Genomic DNA, 24,117 nt, shown 5'->3' with positions numbered 1-24,117 from the left:
AAACTGTAATAATAAAATATATAAATATAATATAATATAAATATAATTAACTATATATAACAATATAAATAAGATACATTTAACTATATATAATAATATAAATCAAATATAATTAAAAATTAAATGTTGCATTTGTTCATATATATTTGGATTTTGACCTGCAATATTTAATTTAAAATATTTCATAAAAAATTAATGATAACTGATCACATTACTATATTTGCTAATCGTTAAACGACCACTTAAGGCAGTACTTATACTTCCTTTATTATCGCAACATATGTTTGCTAATATATACAAAGGAAGATTAAAATTTTCAACGCCACTTACAAAACAAAGTGTGTAAGCTTGCCAGAAGAGCGCTTGTTCCCTCAGACTTTACTGGTTCAAATAAATGAAAATGCCCATTAAAGTCTCCTTTTTACCAACAAGGGTTTATCTGGACTGGACCTACACCGACTGGCGACTGGCGACCAACTTACAAATTATCCCAGAACACATCCGGTCTTACCCAGCCTAGTTACTGGCGTGACTGGGATCATTTTCATTGTCGGGTTTTGCACCCTTGCATAGAACAATCACAAACATAAATTTACGACCACACCCTAGCAGGATTCGAACCCGCGACTATCCCAACAGTATGTGGACCATCCTGTCGCCTTTTCCACTGCACGAACCAAGCTACCGGCTACCGTATGCTTTTGTTGTTTACGAGACTTGTGGTTAGGTAGTCATTTTTAGGTTAATTTTACGTTCACAAACTTCGTTGAGATAATATAATTACTTAGCAGAGAAAATTAGCAACAAACAATACAAAAATACGTATTTAAGGTATGAATGATTAGTAAAATGTTGTAATTTTGTAACACTAAATACACCGTTAACATTTTGTAGATGGGGTACATATGTTTCAGGAGAGAATGGGAATTAAATATTTCGTCTATCTGATTATAGAATAACATAATAGCTTTAGAATAACATTAATAAAGAAAAACAAACAAGAATAAACTAACTAACTAATCAATGATCTGATGTACATAATATAATCATAAAAAAATATTATCGCCCACTAGGCAGACTGTTAAACCACTAAGAATAAAAAACAAACAATATATTTCAAACAATATATTTTCCTCAAATATTTCCATTATTAACGCCTGGATAGTTAGTCATTATTTATTTCATTACTACTCCATCAACGTTCCATTACGTTAGTTGAAGAAGTTTGGGTAAATAATGAGTAAAACATCGATAAAAGGGCCTGTTTCCTTCGTATACACTAAATGGCCAAATTATTAGGAGAGTACCCGTATTCATGTAATTTTTAGTTTATTATATTTCTTTGAATAAACAATATTGTTTTCGAAGGGTTATTTTATCTTAAATAGATACTGACATCATTATGATTGTTTTTGTGAAGGGCAACACAGTATACGCGCGTACTTTGTCAAACGTATGACACTTCTCATTCAGTCATTGTCCGTTATAATGCGCGCTTACAGTATTGTTGTTGTATTGTCCAAATATTATAATTACATAACTTAAACAATAGCAAAAAAAACCTGTTTTATCGACCTCCAATTTCCAGTGTTTGACATTGACAGAATGCACATTTTTTAATAAATGTCGAAAGCGCGATAGCGAAGAACATAGACCCGGAAAAGATCGGAAAATAAAAACGCATTAAAGCCCACACACAAATCTCAAACAAAAGCGCCACAAAATAGCGCAATATACAGAAAACTTTCCGGTGTTTAATTTTGCTTCGAACGTACATAGAATTCGAACAAAGCCGAAATTTCGTTTTGTTTAAACTAAACGAACCCATTTTCCAGTTAAATTGTTCATTGTAATTTTAGCCGCCGCAAGGGAAGCTCTGTGGGTGCGCTGTGCATACCTCGAGGGAACTGCACAGGACCGTACCCGCCCGAAAAATAATACAAGAGGCTAATTTTGAAATCGTGCAGGTCTTAATGTTGTTAATCATTCAAAAACAACACAATTACAGTCCGCAGTAAAGGTAAACAGTCGTAACTCCATTTTATCTTGAAACTGAAACAATATTGTTTACGGAAAATACGTTTTTCAATTACTTGTCAGAAAAAAATCGACACAGTAAGTTGCCTATACTCAAAAAAAATATATTTCATTTGACTATCAAAATCTGACAAAAGCAGAAGGCCATCCACTAACAGAACTTAATATTGAATTTAATACACTATCCAATCATATTTACAACATGTATGTTACATATTCAGCTTAAAAATAAAGGTATATTAAAGATGAGGTCGATAAGGGTTTTTTAATGAATAATTGCAATAAAAGTAGACTTGTACAAAAACTCACTCACGATTTATGACGACATCTATATTGCTAGTTGCCTATGTCCAAAGAGATAACACTATTAAATTTGTATTTATCTATTATCTATATCATAAATATTTGTGATATTTACCTTGAAAATGCAATTTAAAATACAATACAAGAGGTCTATATTAAAGAGATGCGGGTAGATTTCATGTGGTGTAGGACTTATGTATGTTGCATCAACCAATATTACTAGCTGCCTATGATAGAGCAAAATATTTCAAATTCTTATATTTTTATAGATGTTTGAAATGTATTTAAAGTGACTGAATTTAAGTATAGAATATAGAATCTGATAAAATAAATCTTATTTGATTTGATTTATGGATTGAAAATGCCAATCATGAAATTTCAATGCTTATCCAAGTGTCAAAATATGATGCCTTTTGCTCTTTGTAAAATGATAGTGAAAACTAAACTTGGTTGAAGTCCATACAAGGCGTAAAAATATCCTATATTATTTCCGAGATTACCTCTATTTTTATGAATTCTTTATAAACAAATTTAAGTCTTCCGACTGAATGAAAACGGGAATATTGCCATTAATTAAAGAAGCTACTAACTAGCCTAGAGTAACTGTCACTAACTATAACTCTGTGTAACTAGTTTTCCTATTCCATGGAGATACGTCCTGAATTATCTACAATAAAATGAAATAGAAAACTTACCCGTGCAGAAAAGAACTACAGTCACTATATTGGCATTATATATCTTGCCAAAAGTTGTAGCAATTATCTAAAGTCAAGAAACGCTTGAATAATGTCGTTTGGGGTGGATTTAGATTAAAAATGAATCCGAGTTGTGCTTTGTTTTTCGAATATTACGAAGTAGTTTTTATTACAAGCCCTCGTTTAGATTAAATGTTTACTCCACCTATTCTTAATACTTAACATTAAGAACTAATTTGAAACTATCAAGGTAGGCCGACTAAAAATATGAAATAATTAGTCCATAATAATCTTAGGTGATAAAAGTGATCCAAGAATATTAAAATTAGGAAATATAATCATATTCGTACGATTTATATATGTTGCAGTATGAATGGATTTTATGGGATAAAGCAGTATTCCTGAGAACGGTGGAATATGTATTTTAAGAGTAAATAAGAAGACCAGTGTTTTTAAAAACAATTTAATAAAAATAGATATGGAACGTTCATCATTACAAAATAAATATAAAAACCAGGTGGACAAAATTTTATGTACAAGCTAAACAAAAAACTAGCACGGTTTTAAGGTATTTTATTATATTAAATATTAATCTATAACAAAAATTATATATCTATGTTCAATAGTTACATTAAAAACAAAATTATACACTACTTACAATTGTATTTAACATATTTTTGCATTAAAATATTTTCTTATAAAGAAAACCACATTTCATATAGAAAACTCTACAATATATACACATCATCCTCATGGTAAATTAGAAAAAGAAATCCATATATCATCATCATATTATGTACATATATTTATAACAGAATGGAAAAAAATATTATTGCTTATCACAAAAATGAATTAGTTCTATAGAGATCGCCCTTATCAGTTGCTCCGTGTGGATTATCTGCTCGCTGATTCGAAATCAAAATCGCTTCGCGTCTTACCCCTTCCTACATAATCTAAATAAATCTAACGCATTTGGATAAAATTATGGCAATATCAGAAATCGTGCAACATGCATTACTGGTTATAACGAGAGTGAGGAATAAAAAGTTCTAAAAATCGTAAAAAGCATCGAAATTGATTTTGGTCACCGATCAAGAACTACACAGATGTGAGATAAAAAATCATAATTCCTTTTAATCCAACAAAATAACATGACAATAAACAATTTGGGACGCTAAAACTGTTCAGGTACGGTTCAAAATAATTGTATGAAGATATACCCCAATAACAAAAATCAGCTAGCATATAATCGAAATCGACTAACATGAATAAAGTTCAAATGAAAGAGAAAAAGAAACCCAAAGCAAATTAACGTTGACACTGATGCCTTATTATTACACTAGCACAGCTCAAAGATCCACGAAAAAAAAATTAATCTTTTTAACCATTCTGCGAATTACCGTCGTTTTTTTGTTTTTAAATAATAATTAGGAATATTTCGCGAACTTAATTTATATATATACGTATAAAAAAAATAAAACAAGTCAACAAAATTAAAACCAAAAAAAAACAAGTCCCTAATATTTCTTTTACAGGCTTTTTTGGTATAATCGCTCATGAAAATTATAAATTTAAATTCGTGCTGTTTTGATACAAAACACTATTAATTTATTATTTAGAATTTTTCACCGTGTTTCTGAAAAAAAAAACACACGTGTAAGCTATTTGTTGGTATATTGTTGATTTGGTGACTACTTTTTCCCGTGAAGAACGTTTTTTTTTTAAATATACAAATAAATACAAAACATCTAATTGTTCACTCACCCAAACGTAGAAGAACTTCCAAAATCAACTATATACTTGAAATTTGTCCGATTTTCCTTCACAGCATTTTATCCAGCAAGAGATCAAAATATAATCAACTTTAAATCCGAAGACGTAACGCAATTAGATATAATTCTTATCAAACTAGGCTGATTGCGTTATGACGTTAATAAATGTAACTGAGATTCAAAAAAAGCTGATTAAAAAAAAAGAAACAATTGAACGGGACGCAAACGATATCGCAGCCTGTTTGATAAAATCGATCCCCCGACAGGAATTGAATTCAATTTAAACTAAAATCTGAAAAGAAACATTACTCGAATCGGACCAAACTTACACCCTGTGTATCTTTGTTTAATATTTACATGGAATATATTTAGATGTATGTTTTAATTATAAAAATATTTTTTTTATTAGTGTCCAACTAAAGGATATCCATATTTAACAGTGGAAACCATCGTGACAATAGTCACCAATACGTGGTGATTATATTATATTGGCCTGTTTCAAAATAAATAAATTAATTAGTTGGACCTCAAACTTGAATTTCTAACCTATCGTCTTTATACGTTTCACTGCACACGCGCGCACAGTTACAAAACAAACTTTACAAATTATCTATTATCTTTTAGGATGGAGCACCACTGAAAAAAGTCGTGTCAAATCTAATTGAATCGTTTTAATATCACCTGAAGTATGTAATTTGAGATCTAGCATCGGTCCAAGTCCGGTTTCCGAATAAAAAACGCCTACTCCGCGTATCCCTAACTTAAACCTAATACCGAGTACAAAAAATTTCTTTACACTATTAAAAATCTATATATAAAAATGTACGAATAAAGGTAAGCCGACTGCCTACCGGCTCGAAATGTATCCATAAAATAACGTTAACCTAAAATAATAATAATTAGTTCAAGCGGCAATAGCCCCTCTCTTTTTAATTTAATTCTTTTCCATAGAAAAAACGTAAGAAGTATGCAAAATCGAAACTGAACTTGGACCCGTCATCAATCCGATAGACTTTCTTAAATTTGACACAAAAAAACAATTACCCCTTACAGATTTCGCAGCCTTAAAAGGGCATCATCCATTTTTTGATCGGACCGCATTGTCCTGAAATAAATATCACAACACTGTGTACAAGCCAGCATCACTTGAGATATGACTTGAATAAAAGTTTGCTCTTGCACAAGTCCTTCTCAGATTCAAACAAGAACTGTAGATCCCTCATGGTTGCCTTCTTGATGCGTTGTCTCAAAGGCATTTGTCCCCTGAGGGTATTGTTAGGGCCAGACGTACTATTCTGTAAAAATACACACACAAAAATATAGTCCGGATCGATTAAACTAATTTACGACTGTTATCTGGGTTGGCTAGACAACAATGTTTGAATTAATGTCAAAAAAATATTGTCCAAGGCTAACTAGTTCTATAACTAACCACTGATTATAAACAACGTTTATTCCTTGCAAAGTTTTTTAGAAGCCGCACAGTGTGATGAAATTCTTACTTTTAAATTCTAGTATTTTTATTGAGTTGTTGGGCGGACTATTTGTCAATAAATAACATAAAAACGTAACTTTATCTTGGTGGGTAGCACTTTTGTTTTGCAACGCTTCTAAACTTTGACATATCGTACTCTTTAATTCTGTGAACTTTTCATAAACTAATTTAGTATTTCTGAAAAAAAAATTTGAATTGCTGTGGATTGCGATTAAGTTTTTTTAGTGGAGAATGGTACAATAAAAAAATTAAGATATAGTAGACATTTGGTTAGAAACTTCAAAACATCATCGAAAATAGTCAGTTTATGAAAAAATATTGTCACTTATAATGAATTGTACCATCTTTGGATATAGACCAACCTAATTGCATTTTAAATTGGTGAGGAAGACTCCCGGTTCTTTTTGAAGAAGCCTCAATTAAAACAGAAAGAAGACGCACAGCTGAGTTAGCGGAAAGAACACAAGAAAATCTTTTGTTATTGGTTGCGAACCTCCAGCTTCTGCGCCCTCTAGCAAACATTAGACAAGCTGCAAATAATTTCCAGGTTTTTCTTTTAGTCCATCGAGGTATTAAATTTTTTCTGGGTAATTAAAACTAATAAACCCTTTGAGATATGGCGGCTTCTTATCATTACTCGGACACCCTGTATATTAAATAAAAAAAAACCGTTTACAGAATTAAAATTGGTGCCTTTATTTTTAAATTATCGAATTTTGTTCTTATACCGTATACCACATCACACTGTGCGCCGTTTAGTACTGAGAAAACAAACTCCCAATATTTTTCCGTGAACTACTCATAAAATATACAATTGTGTATAAAGTTATTGTTGTGCTCTTAATATAAATTATGAATAAACCCCTATAGTTCATAGAAGAAACAAATGTACCAGATTTTAATGAAAGTCTTATTGTTTAGCAAGCCCCTCAACTACAAGAAGTATAACTGATAAAACTTCAGAACTGAGACTGAGAGAATTTGTAAGCCTTTTTACAAAATCTCAAATATTCTCTCTTTTGAAATTATTCAACGAATTAGACTGCAGAGGGGTATTTTCAATTCAACCTGTTGAGCAGCCAGCAGAAATCTGAATTAAGATTTCGTTCAGAGAAAAATGGTGATTCCCAAATACAATATAACGAAAAAAAAAACATCAATGAAAATCACAAGCAAGTTAATGTAACTATGGGGTAAATATATGAACCAATAACAATGTTTGCTATATAATGACATATAGTCCAAAACATTTTTCCACTCCACTTTTAAACATATTAAAGGTGGAACTCAACTTCACTCTGTAGTGGGACATTCTAGACCAGCAGTCCGTTGAAAGTCTGATTTAAATATGTCTAGCATGTTCGAAATTATATTTTAAGAACCAGAAACACAATAACCAAAACATGATACAATTAATGAAATACCTGCAAGCCCGAGGTTGTGTCTCCGTCCAATCTTGGTTTTTTCCTAGGACCGATAGCTTGTAGGGCTGTTGCGTTGGCTTCCCGCTGCCTAAGTTCTTCCATCTCCACCCTTTGCATCTCTTTTGCTTTGGCTGTAAATATTATGAGTTTATACCACAGTGTTCCTCAACGCGGCAGAACCACAAACCTTTCAATTTCGCTTGTTCGGGATCTTCCGTTTTCGAACGACTTTTAGCCGCCCTGAGCAGCATCTCCCGTTCGAACTCATCGTGTTTTTTCCTCTCGGCTTTATCTAAATCTTCAAGGAATTTGAGTTGACCTGTAAAAAAAACATCTACAATGTATTTAAAATTTCAATCAAACGGTCGCATGTTTGATCTTAGTTTCTGTATCACTTTTAATGAAGCTTCAATCGGTTTTTATACTCCCTATTTTATCGATGGTTGATTTTTTTGTAGGTCCTATTAAATTAAGCCAAGTTTTGATACTGAAACATGAGTTTTGAAATGAATAAGCCCCATTTACAGAAAGCTCAGGTTTACTCAATAATATCAACGAAAGAGATGCGTTTCAAAAGAATAAATGTGATACCAAAACAAAGAGAAAGGTTGAAAGTATATGAAGATGTCAAATTGTAAGCATTCGGCCACTGAATTTCTGAGAAACGTTTTGATGCCGTCTAGTGTTCTTCATTCATTTCTTGAATAAATAACTGACAGTTCAGTTTTAATTGTTCTTTACTAAGTGTGGGATGGAAATTTACAGCAATAGTCTCCAAAGCCTTCCGAAAAGAAAAGTGATGTAACTACCAGATGCTCTTTAAAATGAAATCGATCTTAGTCTTTAGTATTGATCTTTTATTTCATGCATACACTCAATGAGATGGTTTCTATTTTCGTACACAACTGGTTGAAACGCAGTGGAGGATCCTTCTGTTCACAATTTTGTTCCGCACTTTTACTAGTAGTTACAGGAATGTCTTGTATATTGTAAAACAAATATACGTATTTGCTTATTTGTGGAAGCAGCTTTAGACATAATCAAATTTAATTGACGCGCATAGCGGGGATACTTTTTTTTTAATTAATGCTTGAACGTCTGCATGTTAACCGCTCGTCATCGCTGCTCCATCATAGCTTTGTGCTAAATTAGAGTTGGATCTAGTTCAGCCGAAAAATGTATGTCTCTCATCATGTCCCCGAAGAGCTAATTTAAACGGTCCACAAAATTTAATGCAATTTATAATTCTTAATAAAACATATACTTGACACATTTTCATTGTCTCTGTACATTTATCCTATATGTATTACGAGTCTAATTGAGCCATAATATTAGTTGATCCTAGTAATGCAAATTCCTTACAATTATGAAGGTGGATTTTACAGTTTTCATGCCTGTTTATTGTCAAACTTAAGTGCTCTAAATCGGTGACCACTATTTCCGTTCAAGCTTTATCATCACCAAAGAGTAAGCAGGGAAAACAGCATAATGTGTAAACTTTACCCTCTACTTGCACCAGATCCTTCAACAAAATCTGGTAATGGTCTACCTTTTCCCTTAAATTCCAATTTTTCTTCGTAAGAATTTCTTCACATTAATTAAATTAAAGACCACTTCCATAGTCACAGTTATTAATATTTCTATCATTAACTGCCAAAAGTCGCGTACAATTTCGATACAGATAACCGAAATCTTATAGCCATACGGTGCTGGACTAAATGCAGCGAAATCTCCACTTAAATATAAGCCGCAGAGTCGCGCGGGTGTTTGAAGGAGCTCGCAGAGCACGATCGTGTGGCCCAGACAAATAATAGCGATAGCGTAAGTCGGTAGCTTATCGACAGTAAGTTATTCCACTTCCATTACAGTATTTTTTTTAACATTTATTACAATAAGAATTCGCGAATGCTAAGTGAGATTTGCTTTTTGGCAAGTAATAGAAAATATTTTAGTATTTTAGTGCGATTACATAATTATTTTTCTTGGGATCTTCTTTAACTTATTTTGGGAGCACTGCAGCGCTGATGATTTTAATTCTTTGTAATATTTGCATGTATGCAGAACCTTTTTTTAGTAATTTGTTTTTGAGAAATTACATTCGGTTGTTAATTGGTCAGTAGATGTTACGTCAAGGGGAGTCACGTGATTCGTATATCTTCAACCCATGAAACGCCTTCCTGATAAAATATTTTCTTTGCAGGTGTCTGTGATGGTAATTTAAACTAACCAGTGAAATTCAACGAAATGCTAAGACAACGCAAAACAATTCTGACATAACATATATTAACACTCTAATATATTATTCTATGGTCAGAACGACAACAATTCTAACACTGATATATCAGATCACCTCATCGTCCTCATCACAATAAACACCACACAATTTGATGAGATGAGAAAAAAAGCTAAAAAAGCTGTCCAAAATGTCCTATGAACTGCTACCTTTCATTCATCACGGCTTCTCTGAATAAGTATTACTAGAGATATGCATTTTAACACAAAAAAAAGGTTAGAGTATATCTCTGCGAGAATACAGACTAAATAAAGCAGTACAGAAACACAAGAAAAATCTTACCTTTCACATCACTAGTAACTTCGTATCGTGAATCATTCTTCACTATTTCTAATCTGTGTTCGGATATTACAGCTAGTTTCTCTAATAAATCACGTAGCCTTTCTTGAGCGGCATGGGATATACACGCCGCCACATCAGTACTTGGATCGTCCAGCCCGTGCCTTTGCATTATTTGCCTAATCTATACAACAATTTTGTTCGTTAAATTGGTACCACGGTCTCGGGTTCATATCAACCTACCTTATATTGTAATGGTGCTGATGAACACATGATATCCTCTTTACAAGACCTAATTTGGGTACCCACGTATTCCGTGGGTCCCAGGATTTTCTGAGTTTCTTCGGCCAAATTGACGCCGCCCATAGCGGCTACATCGTTGATATCATCTTCTCCGGAGTATACGGCCGAATAACCCTTCTTTTCTGTAAATTATCAAAGAATACTTAAATTACATACGGGGATCGACAAATCGACAATATTTGATGGTACCAACACGTGTCGTACGACGACGAATTAAATAAGATAGCAGGCAAATAGAAATATACCATAACTAAGGCAAAACTTATTTTGAATGTACTGATATATCTAGAGATCTATCTAAGTCTAGAACCAACAACTTAATAACAGGATTAGAATTAGGTGAAGAAAAACCAAGTTCCTGAGACATACGGTTATGGTAAATGAAGAAATATCTATAATGAGCCTAAAAAATGCTCTAATAGATATATTAATAGCAGACAGAGTAGTTGAAAATAATCTGTGCATTAGATTCCCTCAACAAATACCAAAGCTTAAACATGTCAGAAATGGTTATAGCCAATAAAAATTGTGCTATCCAAAAAGCAAATTTGGTCATTTTAATTTTTTGCTTTGGAAAAAAACGAGAATCAGAGGACTTAAAAAATTGAAGACAACACCATTTAATTGAAAATAAACTAGCTAAACCAGAAATAAAAATAGTAAATGCACGAATTTAAAAACCAATAATGAAATCCAACCCAAAAACTATAGTTTGAAACCAGATTAGAAGCAGAACAAAATGGAACTGTTGAAAAAAATCAAAAAGAGTTAAAAGACAGTAAAGCATCAGATAAAAAGAAGATAGACGCATCCTTTTAACAACAAACTAGAACAAATCTAGTTACTCACTCTTAGCAAAGAACAATTATTTTCAAATAACTCATCCAATATTAAATTACTCTTATTGTTATAACCAAGAGCCTGAAAGGGGAACATGAAAATTGAACGGTACGAACATACCAATCGTAATATACATAAAAGTTGTTTCGGTTTTGTTTTTCTTCTAGATATTCTGAATCAATCGCTGTGCTATTTCGATATTTAAGCGAATCTATTTGTCATTGTCGCAGTGCACGCCCAAAAGAGATTGTTACCGACGAAAACATTTAAAAAATCTACAAAATGATTTTAAATGACCGTAACTTGAAACTGAATGAAATAGCAGAAACTTTAAAGATATCAACTCAACGTGTACATCATATCATTCACGAATATTTGGATATGAGAAAGCTCTGTGCAAAGTGGGTGCCGCACGAGCTCACTTGACCAAAAACAACGAGTTGATGATTCGGAGCAGTGTTTGAAGATGATCAAGCGTAATAATGCCGAGTTTTTGCGTCGATATGTTGCTTCCTCATCCATCGTGTTCTCTAAATCTGGCCACAGCGACTATTTTCTGTTCTCAGATCTCAAAAGAATGCTCGCTGGGAAGAAATTTTCGTCAAATGAAGAAGTGATCGCCGAAACTGAGGCCTATTTTGAAGCAAAGGGTAAACCGTACTACAAAAATGGTATCGAAAAGTTGGAGGGTCGCTATAATCAGTGTGTCACTCTTGAAGGGAATTATGTTGAATAAAAAAAAATAATTTTGCCAAAAAAATGTGTTTTACTATGGTAGGCCGGGGACTTTTCAATTGACCTGTTATGGTCATAGAAAGTAACGTCTTCCTCTCTATCACTGCATAATCAATAAAAATGTGGTGTTATGGAATTATTAAAATAGACATGCCGGTCCAGAAAGATATAGTTAAAGGCAAGTTTACTGTAATTCTCGTCATTTAAGTCATTCGATAATATTTGCATGTGATAGGTGGTGTACTATGATAAGATAAACTATATTTTATAACATTTTCGTTTCATTACTTTATTTATATTAGAACGTTGTTATATATCAAAACTAAAATAAACTAAAAATTAGCGTTGGGTACTATCGACTGAAAGCAACTACCGATTGTTTAGTAACGGATTACTTTTATATCGACTGATTCAGTCGTATACTTTCAATTGTTTACTGACGTTCTAGGGACGACCTTGAAAATGATGTGCCGAATTTACATTTATATAAATGTATATGTAATATATTTTTTTTATGTTTTGTTTCTAATATGATTGTAAATAACAATATATTATACGTTAATATAGCAGCATATTGGAACTCTATTTTTCAAGCATATTCATTAATGTAAGAAGATAAAAAGAACAACATTTTGATTAATAGAAAAATAATTGAATGTATTTATGTTATCGTGGCAACTATTGCGTCTTTTTTCGATTGACTTTCTCGACTCTCTAAGTGTCTCGATGTTTGTTGAAGCCTTTTAAATTCAGTGTTACTTTCCGAATAATAAAATACGATTAAAGAGATTTGCGATCACAATTTCATTCCTTTTTTCACACTGCCATTTTGAAGTTATTTAAAATAAACGGATCTGTACAGGCCAGAGAATCAATCATCTCCGTCCTTTCTTCTGCCACAATTAGTACGGGAAGGAATTCGTACATCTGTTTCCGTTTATTATCACGAATAGAAAAACAGACGAGGCCTGCATTTGACTGAAATAGTAATCACCATCTTCAGTCGCTAGTTTTTTTTTACTATCGACAGCTTCGATTATTTTCAGTTGATAGTTCCCAAAGCTACTAAAAAACAAAGTTTCAAAGAGTCAAAGGTAACATTGCGAGGTCCGGAGATTCGGTTACTTTCGTAACTATTCGTATATTCGTCGACGCAATCTACTCGCCGCAAGCCGAAATGCTAAAAGTCGATGTTGCCAAATTTATAGTCAGGTTATTTGCTTTATGGATGTATTTTATTTTAGAAAAATAATATATTTAACAAGACTTTCTGGCATTAATTTGCCCTTAGAATTGGCAACACTGCATGGTATTGCAAGTCAAGCGTTTCTCAAAGGAAATGGTGATGTGCCGTATTGCTTTTATTAGACGTTGGGCATTTATTTGTTTAACTATTAAAGCGCTTGATATGGCATTTTAAAAGTTATGTTATGATGTTCCTTTTTACTTTAAAATAAGGCCTTTTAGTTTAACCTTTCAGCGTTTTAACAGGATTACAAATATGGAGAGTCAAAGGTAGGTTTAGTTTCAGTTACAAACAAGATAAATTAATTAAATGACTTAAATTTTGCAGTGAAAGTACATTAATATGTCAAGTTTGTAATATGACATACTTAGTAACAAGAGAAAGAATGAGCTTCACCATGAGCTTGCTGCACAACTAAAGCCGATAACAAGAAGGATCATCTGCCTTCTCTGAATCACCAATTTAATGATTTTAGTATCCTTTAGTATACATACTGAAATTTGACAGCATCTTTGTCGGATCCATAATATAGATGTTAAACAATCTAATCTATATTTTAAGAATTTGTAAGGTTTTGAAAGTTGGAAGCCATAGGACGATAAAGAAAAAAAATATTACTTAAAGAATTTCTTAGAAAACAAGAAGTCAAGAAGCTTATATACCACTGTATAAGGAGTTATCATCAAGGTAGTATTTTCTATAAAACTATTAATATGCTTATTATCTTAGGAATGAATTTTAGGTAGGGTACAATAAGTCAAGAAGGCTTACAGGCAAAAAAATTATTTGAGTCAGTCTATATACGTTTTTTGGTGTTAAGAAAGTTATAAGACTCATGAAGCAAATACAAGTAGCCAATATAAATCCCAGAATAATATTCGACAATTGAATTTTGACAAGGTAATAGGGAATTATATATTTAAATAATTTCAATTAATCGTCCAGTTCATAGGCTTTGCAGAAGTGCAGGAAAATATTGCTACCATTAATCCTGAAAGGTAGCAATTTAGAAAATGATTGTACTTGCTGCAGCTGTATGATTTGTTGATAAGGAAAAGTAATCTGCCAGAATATCAAAGAGAAAAGCAGACTAAGCAGAAATAAAAGAAAATAGTTGAAAGGTATATATATACTAAAATAAAACACAAAATATTAACATGATTGAGTTTTTAGGTACTTGAGTCCTTGATTTCGTTAATTATGGTGGTGTTTTTAGACGGTAAGCTCTTTTTCCATGAAATATATTAACCTTGCCTTTATTTGGAAATTTTCTATTGCAACTTTTATTGTATCAATTGTTTTATTGTCAATCCACCCGGACCACGATGATGTATCCTTTCACTGATACTTTGGATAGACTATACATAATAAGTGTTTGGTTTTAAAAAAGTTTGGTTTACAAAAAGACAATGATACTCTACCTTTTTCTTTTGAAGTTGGACGATTCAAACCCTGAGCTCCTAAGCTTTTACCCCCCGCGACGGCAATTTTACCGCCGGAGGGGGTCTGTAGTCTTTGAGGAGGGGGCCTGCCTTGGCCCGCGGGTCTGACCTGCACTGGCCTTGGAACAGTCGGCCTTTGCTGATTCGCCTGCTGAGGACCTATATGCGTTTGTTGTGTTGATGAAAAGACCGGGTGCAATGCTGGGGGCTGAGAGGAACTTATGGTTTGCGCGACGCCTTGTACTGCGCCCGGTTGCCTGATCGTAGTGACCTACAGCGAAAAAATTCATTGATAATCTGGGCCCACGAGACACTCTTCTCCTCATCTAACGAGGAAAACAGGATAGGTTTACCATTCTGGTTGGTTGTTGTAGGGGTCCTCTGATAGGAGGTATCAGTCGTTGCTGCAGCACCGCGCCGGGAGCTCCTGGTCTAACCACCGCCGTGCCGGGGGTAACTAGTCGCACTTGGCCTGGCGTTACCTGACCGCCCGGCCGAATAGTCTGAACGGTAGGTGTCGCACCGGCTATTGAAAAGGCCACGTTGGCCGGTGGAGGCCTGATGCCCTCTATCGTCATCTCGTTCGTAGCCAGGGAGTTACGTAATAGCGGTAGACTTTTCTACAATAAAAATTAATTATTTAGTTCGAAAGACAACCGAATATCGTGTTTGACGAAAATTGTCATCGGATACATGACGTTGACAATTACCTTTCAGGTATTTAAAAACTACCAAAAAATAATGGTTTTGTCGCTCAAAACGAGATGGCATTTTTTTTGTTTCTTCGCAGCTTTTCACGTAGGTTTCAACGGCAATAAAAGAATCGAAATGAGTTCACGAAAGACGGTTAAAATCATCACCAATCTTCTGCCATCAACTAGAACATTAGAGACACGGGTTAGAATTTAAAACTAGTCGCAGTAATCTTGAAGGAGGTTCAAAGATGATTTTGGAAGATCGTGGATCCACTGGATTTAGTAGAAGATCCAAGCATCTCATAAAGCAACTGACATGTTCAGTTACAGAAAGTCGGTAAGCAAAATACATTCTAATGTTATTTTCTCAGCAAAATTGTGTCACCACTTTAGTTCATCATCTTTATTCTGCATCAGAATAAAACGTTAAGGAATGATGCATAACCATAAGACGAATCAAAAGTCTAGAAATCATATTAGCGTCGGTCTTCTAGGATACAACAAAAGATTTTTAACATAACTTTGTAGATCAAATAAAGCTAAAAATTCGCGAGTCATATGTTCGAGCACTGCCGGGAAATGGATGTATTTTATGGTTAGGAATGTGTGTCTATAGAAATCAATATAAAATCACACAAGGAATAACCACCTCACTCAGTTTAAATCAATAAAAGAAAAGATATCCAAGGTTGGACACTTCCAAAGCAAAGGTCAAGATACTAACCTGATAGATAGAATCAAATAGTAAATTAGACCACTGGGAACAAGTTTACTGAAGATCATGACATCAATAGCCCCAATTATAACATTTTAATAATAACAGTAAATGAGTGGATAACCTTATTTCTTTGCGATAAATGCAATAGGAAAATATGTTTTGATATACAAGACATTTTTAGTAATAGTTTAAAATTTTTAAAAAATTCAAAAACACTTATTTCTAGTCCATGACTAATTACAATTTTTTTCCTATTTTTGGACAAGACAAATCGGATTGGACGAATCCCCAGTCGGAATCCATCCTTTGAGGGTTAACACACATCTTCAAGCTCCGTCTTTCAAAATAAAATCATCACTTTTAAAACAAATAAAGCAATATATGAACACTTTATTCGACACAAAATCTCACCCATTTGATAAAATGTATTGAAATAGTTTGGAATTAACAGGAAGTTCAGTTACAACTTTCTTAGGGTGAAGACTGCAGACGTAGGCCATGTGACCCATGTTCTGTCCTCCACCCATGTTCTTCGGAGTAGATTCGCCGGGTGAAGTCCACAGTTTTGACTGTTCCTTGATCTCTGGTGTGTACCAGTGGATCCACGTTCCGTCGACGGTAGAAACGCCTTCAGATTGCGCTTAAACGGTCAAACACCGCTCTAAAGTAATCTCTCACGGTTGCGCTTGTTGTCCGATGTGAGCAAACGCAACACTCATCGCTCAGACAGCTTCCTCACGCCTAAAATTTCATGCAGGATATAACCCAGGCGGTCTTTTGTCGAGAGACAGAGATCGAGATGTCTACTGTCTCAGCGCATTTTCAATCGGCGGTCTGCCAATACGAGATTGGATTTTTGTCATGTTTTCGGGGACCCTGGGAGTGGTTCATCAAAAACCGAGATGCGACTACGTTGAAACTCGTTAAGAAGAGTTACCCTACACAACATTCAAGCGATAGTGGCGCCACCGAGTGGTGAGACTATCAGACCGCTCTCGTATATATTTTTACGTAAAAATTGATTTTTGAACCACTAAGCGTAATAAGTAAAAAAAAAATAACATGAAACAAACCAAACCAAAAACTATGAGAAAATTGAAGCATACAAACCTTTAGAAACCCTATCAAACAAGGTTGTGGGCTAGCGTTCAACAATCGCTCCAGCTTATCACAAAAATCTTCAGGCTCCACCTTGTTGTCTATTAATTCCTGGATTAACGTTCGAACATTTCGCTCTACAGACTTTGGTTCCCTACTCGATAATTCTAGGAGGTTTGCAAGAAACTTGCGACATTTTTCTTTGGTATTGTCATTTGCCGGCCTCTAAAAGATCAAGGTAAACATCGTGATTAACAGTGTCGTTCCACTATGGACGATGTATCGATTGTCCACTAATATACTTTAGGTCGACTGATATCTTACCTGCACAGGCTGCGTCTGTTGTACTAGAGGCTGAGAAGTCGTTAAAGTAGTTGTACTTCCCGCTTGGGCAGGATTCGTTGATGTACTAGAGACAGCTTGCTGGAAAAGTAACGTTTTGCATAACAAAAAGAATCAAATAGAAAATCTTCTAAAAAAAAATAGAAGATTCTTCTACCCCAACAAGACCCAGAAGTAAGTATATAATAAGAAACTTATGCTTGTTATTAGAGAATGGAGGTTCTAACTTGAAATTTATATGTTCATTTACAGACAACTCAGCCTGTTCCATCAGTTTCGTTTCAGGTTGGATGAAAAACTAATGGCTTTATCCTTATTGAAATGCAGTGGCAGAGGATATAAACTGTTATCGAAGACCTTCGCTTGTAGATCGCTTGCCTTCTAGAAGAACATTAATCCAGATACTGAATAAGGTTCCTTTTTGCTGCTGGAGTAGTAACCTCTAATTTTGGTCGTTATTTCAGAAACTTGACTGTGTAGACCGAACTGCAGTTGTCATATTTGATAAAATGTATCTCAAATGAACAATTCCACGCCGATATCCTTACAGAAAGAGTTTAATACTCAGTTAGTGTCATGGTGGGTCTGTGACTTCAGTCGAAGGCATGGGACATCTATACATTGTAGAAGGGACAATGAAACAAGACAAATACTTAGAAACCTGCTTACTACTGCAGATCAATGAATGTTTCCTTGATGATGACAATTACATTTTTATGCATGATTCGGCACCGTGTTACAAAGACAGAAGTATTACTGCATATTTGGCGGGAAAAAATCACTGTTTTACCTTAGCCACAGAATTTACTAGACATGAATCCCATAGAAAACATGTGGGAAGTCACCAAACGGGCACGGGCAACGATTATAAAAGAACTTATTACTACCAAGCAGCGGTTAATTGAAACTATCATCAGAGAATGGCATCACAACTCTAAACTCCAAGAAGATGCGAAAACATGTATTAAGAGCATGCCCCGACGCATTGAAGCTCTTAATGCAGCAAAGGGTGGCATCAGTAAATACTAAATTATTTCTATTATTTCTCGATAATATTAAAATTACTAAAAAGAAGATTTCGTATAAATCCTTCTATCAAATATAAACCTTCATTTGAGACCTGATAGAATTAGAATATAGATTAGGAATTAATTTTGGTGCATTCTTTTGTAGATTTAAGGCTTTACCATTAATCATTAAATACATTTTTATTTTTCAAATATTACTCCCTACCACCCTTCCCATGTTTTTTTTTTTGGTTGTATTTACGTATCTTCCCCATATATTATATTAATTTTAACAACTTCCGATATAAAGACTGATATTTCTATATCACGAACGAAAATATTCAAACAATTAGGTATCAATACACCACTGACATTTTTCTCATCGCTCAGATGGTCCCTGAAATTTTTACAAGAGCTCAATATTTCAAGTTCGGTTTGTACGGGTCGCGTCAAGCACAGTCATCGTTTTGACCATTTTCACGACCATATTTAAACCCCTTGTGCGACATAAAAAAATTTTTTTTTTCGAAAATTTATGTCAAAAACATATATGGCAAAAAAATGTATTCTATTATATAAAAAGAAAAAAAAAACAAATATATACTTATAATGCGAAAACTTTCTCCATATTTCGCAAACATAGGAAACTGTTAGTGAGAAAGAAATCGAGTGGTGTCTTCAAAATGGTGAATGCGACAAAGTTTTTTGGTTCAACTTAATATTTTTAAATTCCTAACATTTTTACTTTGCCAGAGTGATTTTTGATAGCTGTGTCGAAAATATAACTTCCAAAAAATCAAAACCAAAACATTTTACTGCTGAAGTGCCTTGACTAAATATTTCCAACACTCAGCGGCGATTTGATTGAAAAACTAGTTACAGAATACAGCACACGTTACGCCATCTGTCGTAAACCCCACAAAATTAATACAAATGGAATAAATACTTACTGCTGGAACAGTCTGCATGCGAAATGTTACAGGTTGAGACCCTGGTTGTGAAGAAGCGAGATTGGCGGCTTGCGGTGCTGGTCCCACACGCAGAAGTTGATATTGTCCATTTTCGGTCTTTAATAGTAACGCTCCCTGTTGACCAGGTTGTAAACCGTGAAATGACTGTAATGTTAGTTGCTAAAACACCCAGAGAGACAAGGACACCGTTAGACATACAGACGGCGAAGGCGATAGCAATGTAGCAATGAAAATATAGAGTTAATGCAAGACATTTAGGCAACGTTAATATGTACGATTTCCATTCGATATTATACATGATTGTATTGATTCTAAATGTCTTGCATAAAAAAAGCAATGTATTTCGCATCAAGCTACAACAAAAAGCTGTCTAAATACGCTATAAATTTCTATCAGGTAATGTAAACACTTACCTAGCTGCAAAGTGGATATTATCTTCTTACCTTTAACTGAAGCACCTCGAGAATTTTAGAGAAATTATGGCTTATGTTAGTCAATCACCAGTTAGTAATGAGGACATTTAGTGGGAAATTAGTTGAAGCATATGACAATATTTTACAATCATAACAAACACAGGCCATGTGATTAAGATTCCATTATCACAATCTTGAGATTCAGAGTTGGAATTGGGGTATAATATACCACCTCATTTTTAAGAACAATGGGATGTTATTCTTCCAAACCCAGATAGGAACATGTACACAAACAAGATAATCAGAAAAAGCCAATAAAATAGATTATGGTGAATTATGGCTTCTTAAATATAGTAAATTTTCTTCAGCAAGCCAACCAGTCCAAGAAATCAAAGAAAATTTTGGCATTATTACACCAAGCAAATAGGAATAAAATTTAAAATAAAATGGAACAGTTGAAAAAACTAAACCCTTATGGCTGCAGTAAGATTAATTGCTTAATAATGAATTTTAGGTACAACGAAAATATTATCCTTCCCTCAGCCCAAACAATCAGCGAAAATAGCTAAAAAGAATAATCTTACAAACAGATATTACCAAATGTTAAATTAATTTATACAAATACAAAATACTAACGAAAGAAAGCTCTAACTATTTTGACGGCACAATTTTCTAATCACATTTAAAATAGGAAGGTCCACTATCATACTTCAACATCAGCATTTATAATAATTTTACTAAAAACACAAACAATACATAATGCGCAAAAATTATACAGAAAATAAATATATATACTTGTATATGTATATATACATGAAGTGCAACAACTGACGTTACTTTCACGCATACTTTTAACAGTAACAAAGTTACACACAACATATTGAAACATTACATTATAAAATACTCAATGATATAAGATCAAGTATATATCAAGTTGGCGAACTTTAAACACAATCGATAATATGTTGATACCATTATTACAAACTACTAAAACTCTTACTTCTAATATGTTGTTACCGAAAATAATCACATTCATCTAGCACTATATTATACACGTAACACCTTCCCATTTTAAAATGCCTATTTTTTTTAACTACAACTTACGGGTGTCCCAGGCCGTGCCCCCACAAGACTTGGGGCGGCGCTTAAAACAACCCTAGCAGGCCCTTTCGTTTGACCCCCTTGGGGACGTACATTCACCACTTGCAGGTTCGAAAGGATTGGTTGGGATGACACACCTATTGTTGTTTGATTGCCTTGTGTACCCTGCATTTAGATTAGTGAATAAATGAATAATAGAAATGGGATGTTTAATATGTTGGTTGGTAGGATTAATATGTCACAGATTAGTTATGAAAAAGTGCCATATTAGGGCCCGGTTATATTTTTAAAAATAACAGACTTTTCACCTCTTCAGATTTCCTTACATTAGAATTCCATTTATTCAAAAAGGCTATTAGACAGATTCCAACAATAAACAGTTGTTAATTTATAATAAAATCCTGCTACTAGTTTTTCTATAAGATTGTTTTCTATTAGATCAGGTAATTTTCAAATAAAATTTAGTAAAATCAGACATGAATTGGTCTTTGTGTTGAAAAAAATCTTAAAACAATAATACTAATTGAACTTCTTTTGTTCAAATATAATTATAAGAAGAAATGAAAGGTCTGTTAGTAGCATTACTATTGTCAAGCATTATTAATATTATCCACTACCAGTTAATTTATTGTGTTTTAAGAATATCCTCATTAATGTTCATAATTCTTATTTTAACTGCAACCAACAAATTCTATATAAGATGTGTACCATTAATATGCAATGATAAAAAAAATGTTAATTCATCAAGGTTGCCATGAATACCAAAGCCAATCAACTTCTTCAATAAGCTAACCTTAACGATATTACCCTAACATTTATAATTTTTATATAAGGATAATGAACATTAACAAGGTATTATATATTAATAGCCTGTTTGATAAGTAATTACTGTCATTATTAACCAAACCAATAGTTTTGTAAAGCATAACTTACCTGGTTTGACATATATATATACAAAATTAAACTTAAAATTACAAAGCAACCGACCTTAATACCTACATTATTAGGTTGAGGCACTGCATTTACAGGTACAGTTACAAGACCTGGAGCTCCACTAGGTGTTGCTGCTGTCTTTAAAACAATCGTTGGCGCTTTTTGCTGTACCTGTTGAACCTGCTGTACAGTGGATTGGGCTGTTCCTAGTACCTACAATATTAACAAAGTAGTTTAAAAAATTACAGATATCTTGAAATGTTTAAAATCTACATTAATTATTAGGAGAATTAATTGTAATGGTATTTTATGAATCAAATTTGAATTTCAAGAGATTGAAAGTTTAAACAATTCAAAAATTAATGTTAGTTTTGACAGGAATATTTTGTATTTTCACCTACTAATCAATTAACTTCTATAATTACAGTTAAAAATATTCATTTTAAAATGATACAATATTTTATAGGATAATTCATGTAAATAATAATAGTTTACCTTAATAATTATCAAATAACAGAAGAAACATTTTGAGGTTATGTATCTTTAATAGTTGTTTTCAAAATGAATTTGAATTATGCTGTCACACAATAGCCAAGTAGATTTTTAATATTCGTAGGTATCAAATGACAAAACTAATTATTATCCATTATCCAAATACTATTTATATTAAAATCTAGGTTGTGGCACTTAATTAACCTTAAGACATTGTTGATATATTTTATAACAGAATATATAGAGAAATATGTAGATCTTGAGACCACAATGATATAATTTATCTGGATTTCACCATAATAACTGTTACCAAAATGTACATGGCCATAATATATAATATTTCCAAATTCCAAGTAAATCAAAATATCAATTTTCACACGATTTCACAGCTTAATAAGAAGTTGTGGTAAAGTTTAAAAATAACTCTACATTATTGATGTATCAATATACTAGAAATTATTATTGGAACAATACACACATAACAGCAACACAAATGCAACAAATTGAAAACAAACCGTTTGGGGCGCCATTCCTATAGTTCCGTTCGGCATTTGACCCTGTGGTGTTGTAACTCGCCCCTGTACGATAGTCCCTTGTCCTCCCATAACCTGTCCTCCTTGTGTATACACAATTTTAACGCCTTCAGGGGGCTTTTGGTCAGTCTGCTGCAAAGTATACGTAGAAGTTATTGTAGGCTGCGCGTTAATAAACGCATTATTCATTTGTTTGTCCACATTAGAAACACTCGCACTAATCGAGTCACCATTGGCTATGGTCCCATGTTTCAGCGGGGCCGCCGTCCCGCCGTTAGATATCGGGCTGTTTACATGATTTTGTTGTAACCCAGTACTGTGTTGTTGCGAATGAGGTGTCGAGGAACCAAGCTGATTCTCTAACGAGCCCACAATAGCACTCACGGCCGATTCATCAACATCCGTATTTAGAGCCTCCTCGAGAAATTTTGCCGACGCCATTTTCCGAGACCAACTGAACAAATGAACAGCGCATGAACCATACGCTTGCAATGTTAAGCCCTGTTGCCAGATGTATCGCCTTGACACGGAAATCTAGGGATTTTTAGCTCAAAGCTTAATTAAAACAGTTTACTACATCTTGTGTATGATTAATAATTATAACTAGTACAATTATTTAAATTATCGTAAAGACCTTTTAACAATTAAAACCAAACAAGCAATGATAAAATACCTATGTTCTCATAGATTTCCGAGAATTTCACATCGTATTAATTCAATATTGTTGTTCTGGTGAAACCATATTATTTTCAATTTGTAGTTATTACAATTTCATCGACATTTAAGGTTATTAACTAATTTTACTAAAACATATTTGACGAAGTTTGGCAACAGCGTGAACGACTGCGCGTTGGGTGTGTACAGGTCAAATGCAGAAAAGCGTATGAAACAGAATTCCAAATCTATCAAACTATAAACTCTGCCGTCTTCCATAGGAATTAATTTAATTT

The 24,117-nt window shown here is 33.5% G+C and overlaps 1 protein-coding gene across 4 annotated transcripts; it reads right to left on the bottom strand.

The window, feature by feature from the left end:
- Positions 1 to 3,593: 3,593 nt before the first annotated feature.
- Taf4 (TBP-associated factor 4) lies at positions 3,594 to 23,644 on the bottom strand. Of its 4 annotated transcripts, none has more exons than XM_076406852.1 (13): positions 23,150 to 23,644; positions 22,209 to 22,355; positions 21,213 to 21,374; positions 19,675 to 19,854; positions 17,700 to 17,798; positions 17,388 to 17,600; positions 15,218 to 15,484; positions 14,844 to 15,135; positions 10,542 to 10,723; positions 10,302 to 10,482; positions 7,914 to 8,045; positions 7,727 to 7,857; positions 3,594 to 6,102 (listed from the first exon to the last, which is right to left on the bottom strand). In XM_076406852.1, exons 1-13 carry the CDS (start codon positions 23,606 to 23,608, stop codon positions 5,950 to 5,952), a joined length of 2,598 nt encoding a protein of 865 aa, XP_076262967.1. In that variant the 5' UTR covers positions 23,609 to 23,644; the 3' UTR covers positions 3,594 to 5,949. The 4 variants fall into 4 exon arrangements, with proteins under 4 accessions (XP_076262967.1, XP_076262968.1, XP_076262969.1 ...); XM_076406853.1 differs by having other exon boundaries at positions 19,675 to 19,809; XM_076406854.1 differs by lacking the exon at positions 21,213 to 21,374 and having other exon boundaries at positions 23,150 to 23,643.
- Between the last annotated feature and the right edge of the window lie 473 nt (positions 23,645 to 24,117).

This window comes from Rhynchophorus ferrugineus, unplaced genomic scaffold, assembly GCF_030347505.1.
Source record: "Rhynchophorus ferrugineus isolate W39M unplaced genomic scaffold, kcgeb_rfMv2 rfM6, whole genome shotgun sequence".
Classification (NCBI taxonomy): Eukaryota; Metazoa; Arthropoda; class Insecta; order Coleoptera; family Curculionidae; genus Rhynchophorus; species Rhynchophorus ferrugineus.
This window is presented reverse-complemented; position numbering and strand designations above follow the sequence as displayed.

What these genes read in the sequence shown, in the direction of transcription:
- Taf4 (XM_076406852.1), bottom strand. Translation starts at nt 23,608, where the DNA reads ATGGCGTCGGCAAAATTTCTCGAGGAGGCTCTAAATACGGATGTTGAT. An exon ending in GCATGCAGACTGTTCCAGCA is followed by an intron (nt 17,799 to 19,674) that starts GTAAGTATTTAT and finishes TTACTTTTCCAG; the next exon opens with CAAGCTGTCTCTAGTACATC. An exon ending in CGAACAAGCGAAATTGAAAG is followed by an intron (nt 7,858 to 7,913) that starts GTTTGTGGTTCT and finishes TAATATTTACAG; the next exon opens with CCAAAGCAAAAGAGATGCAA.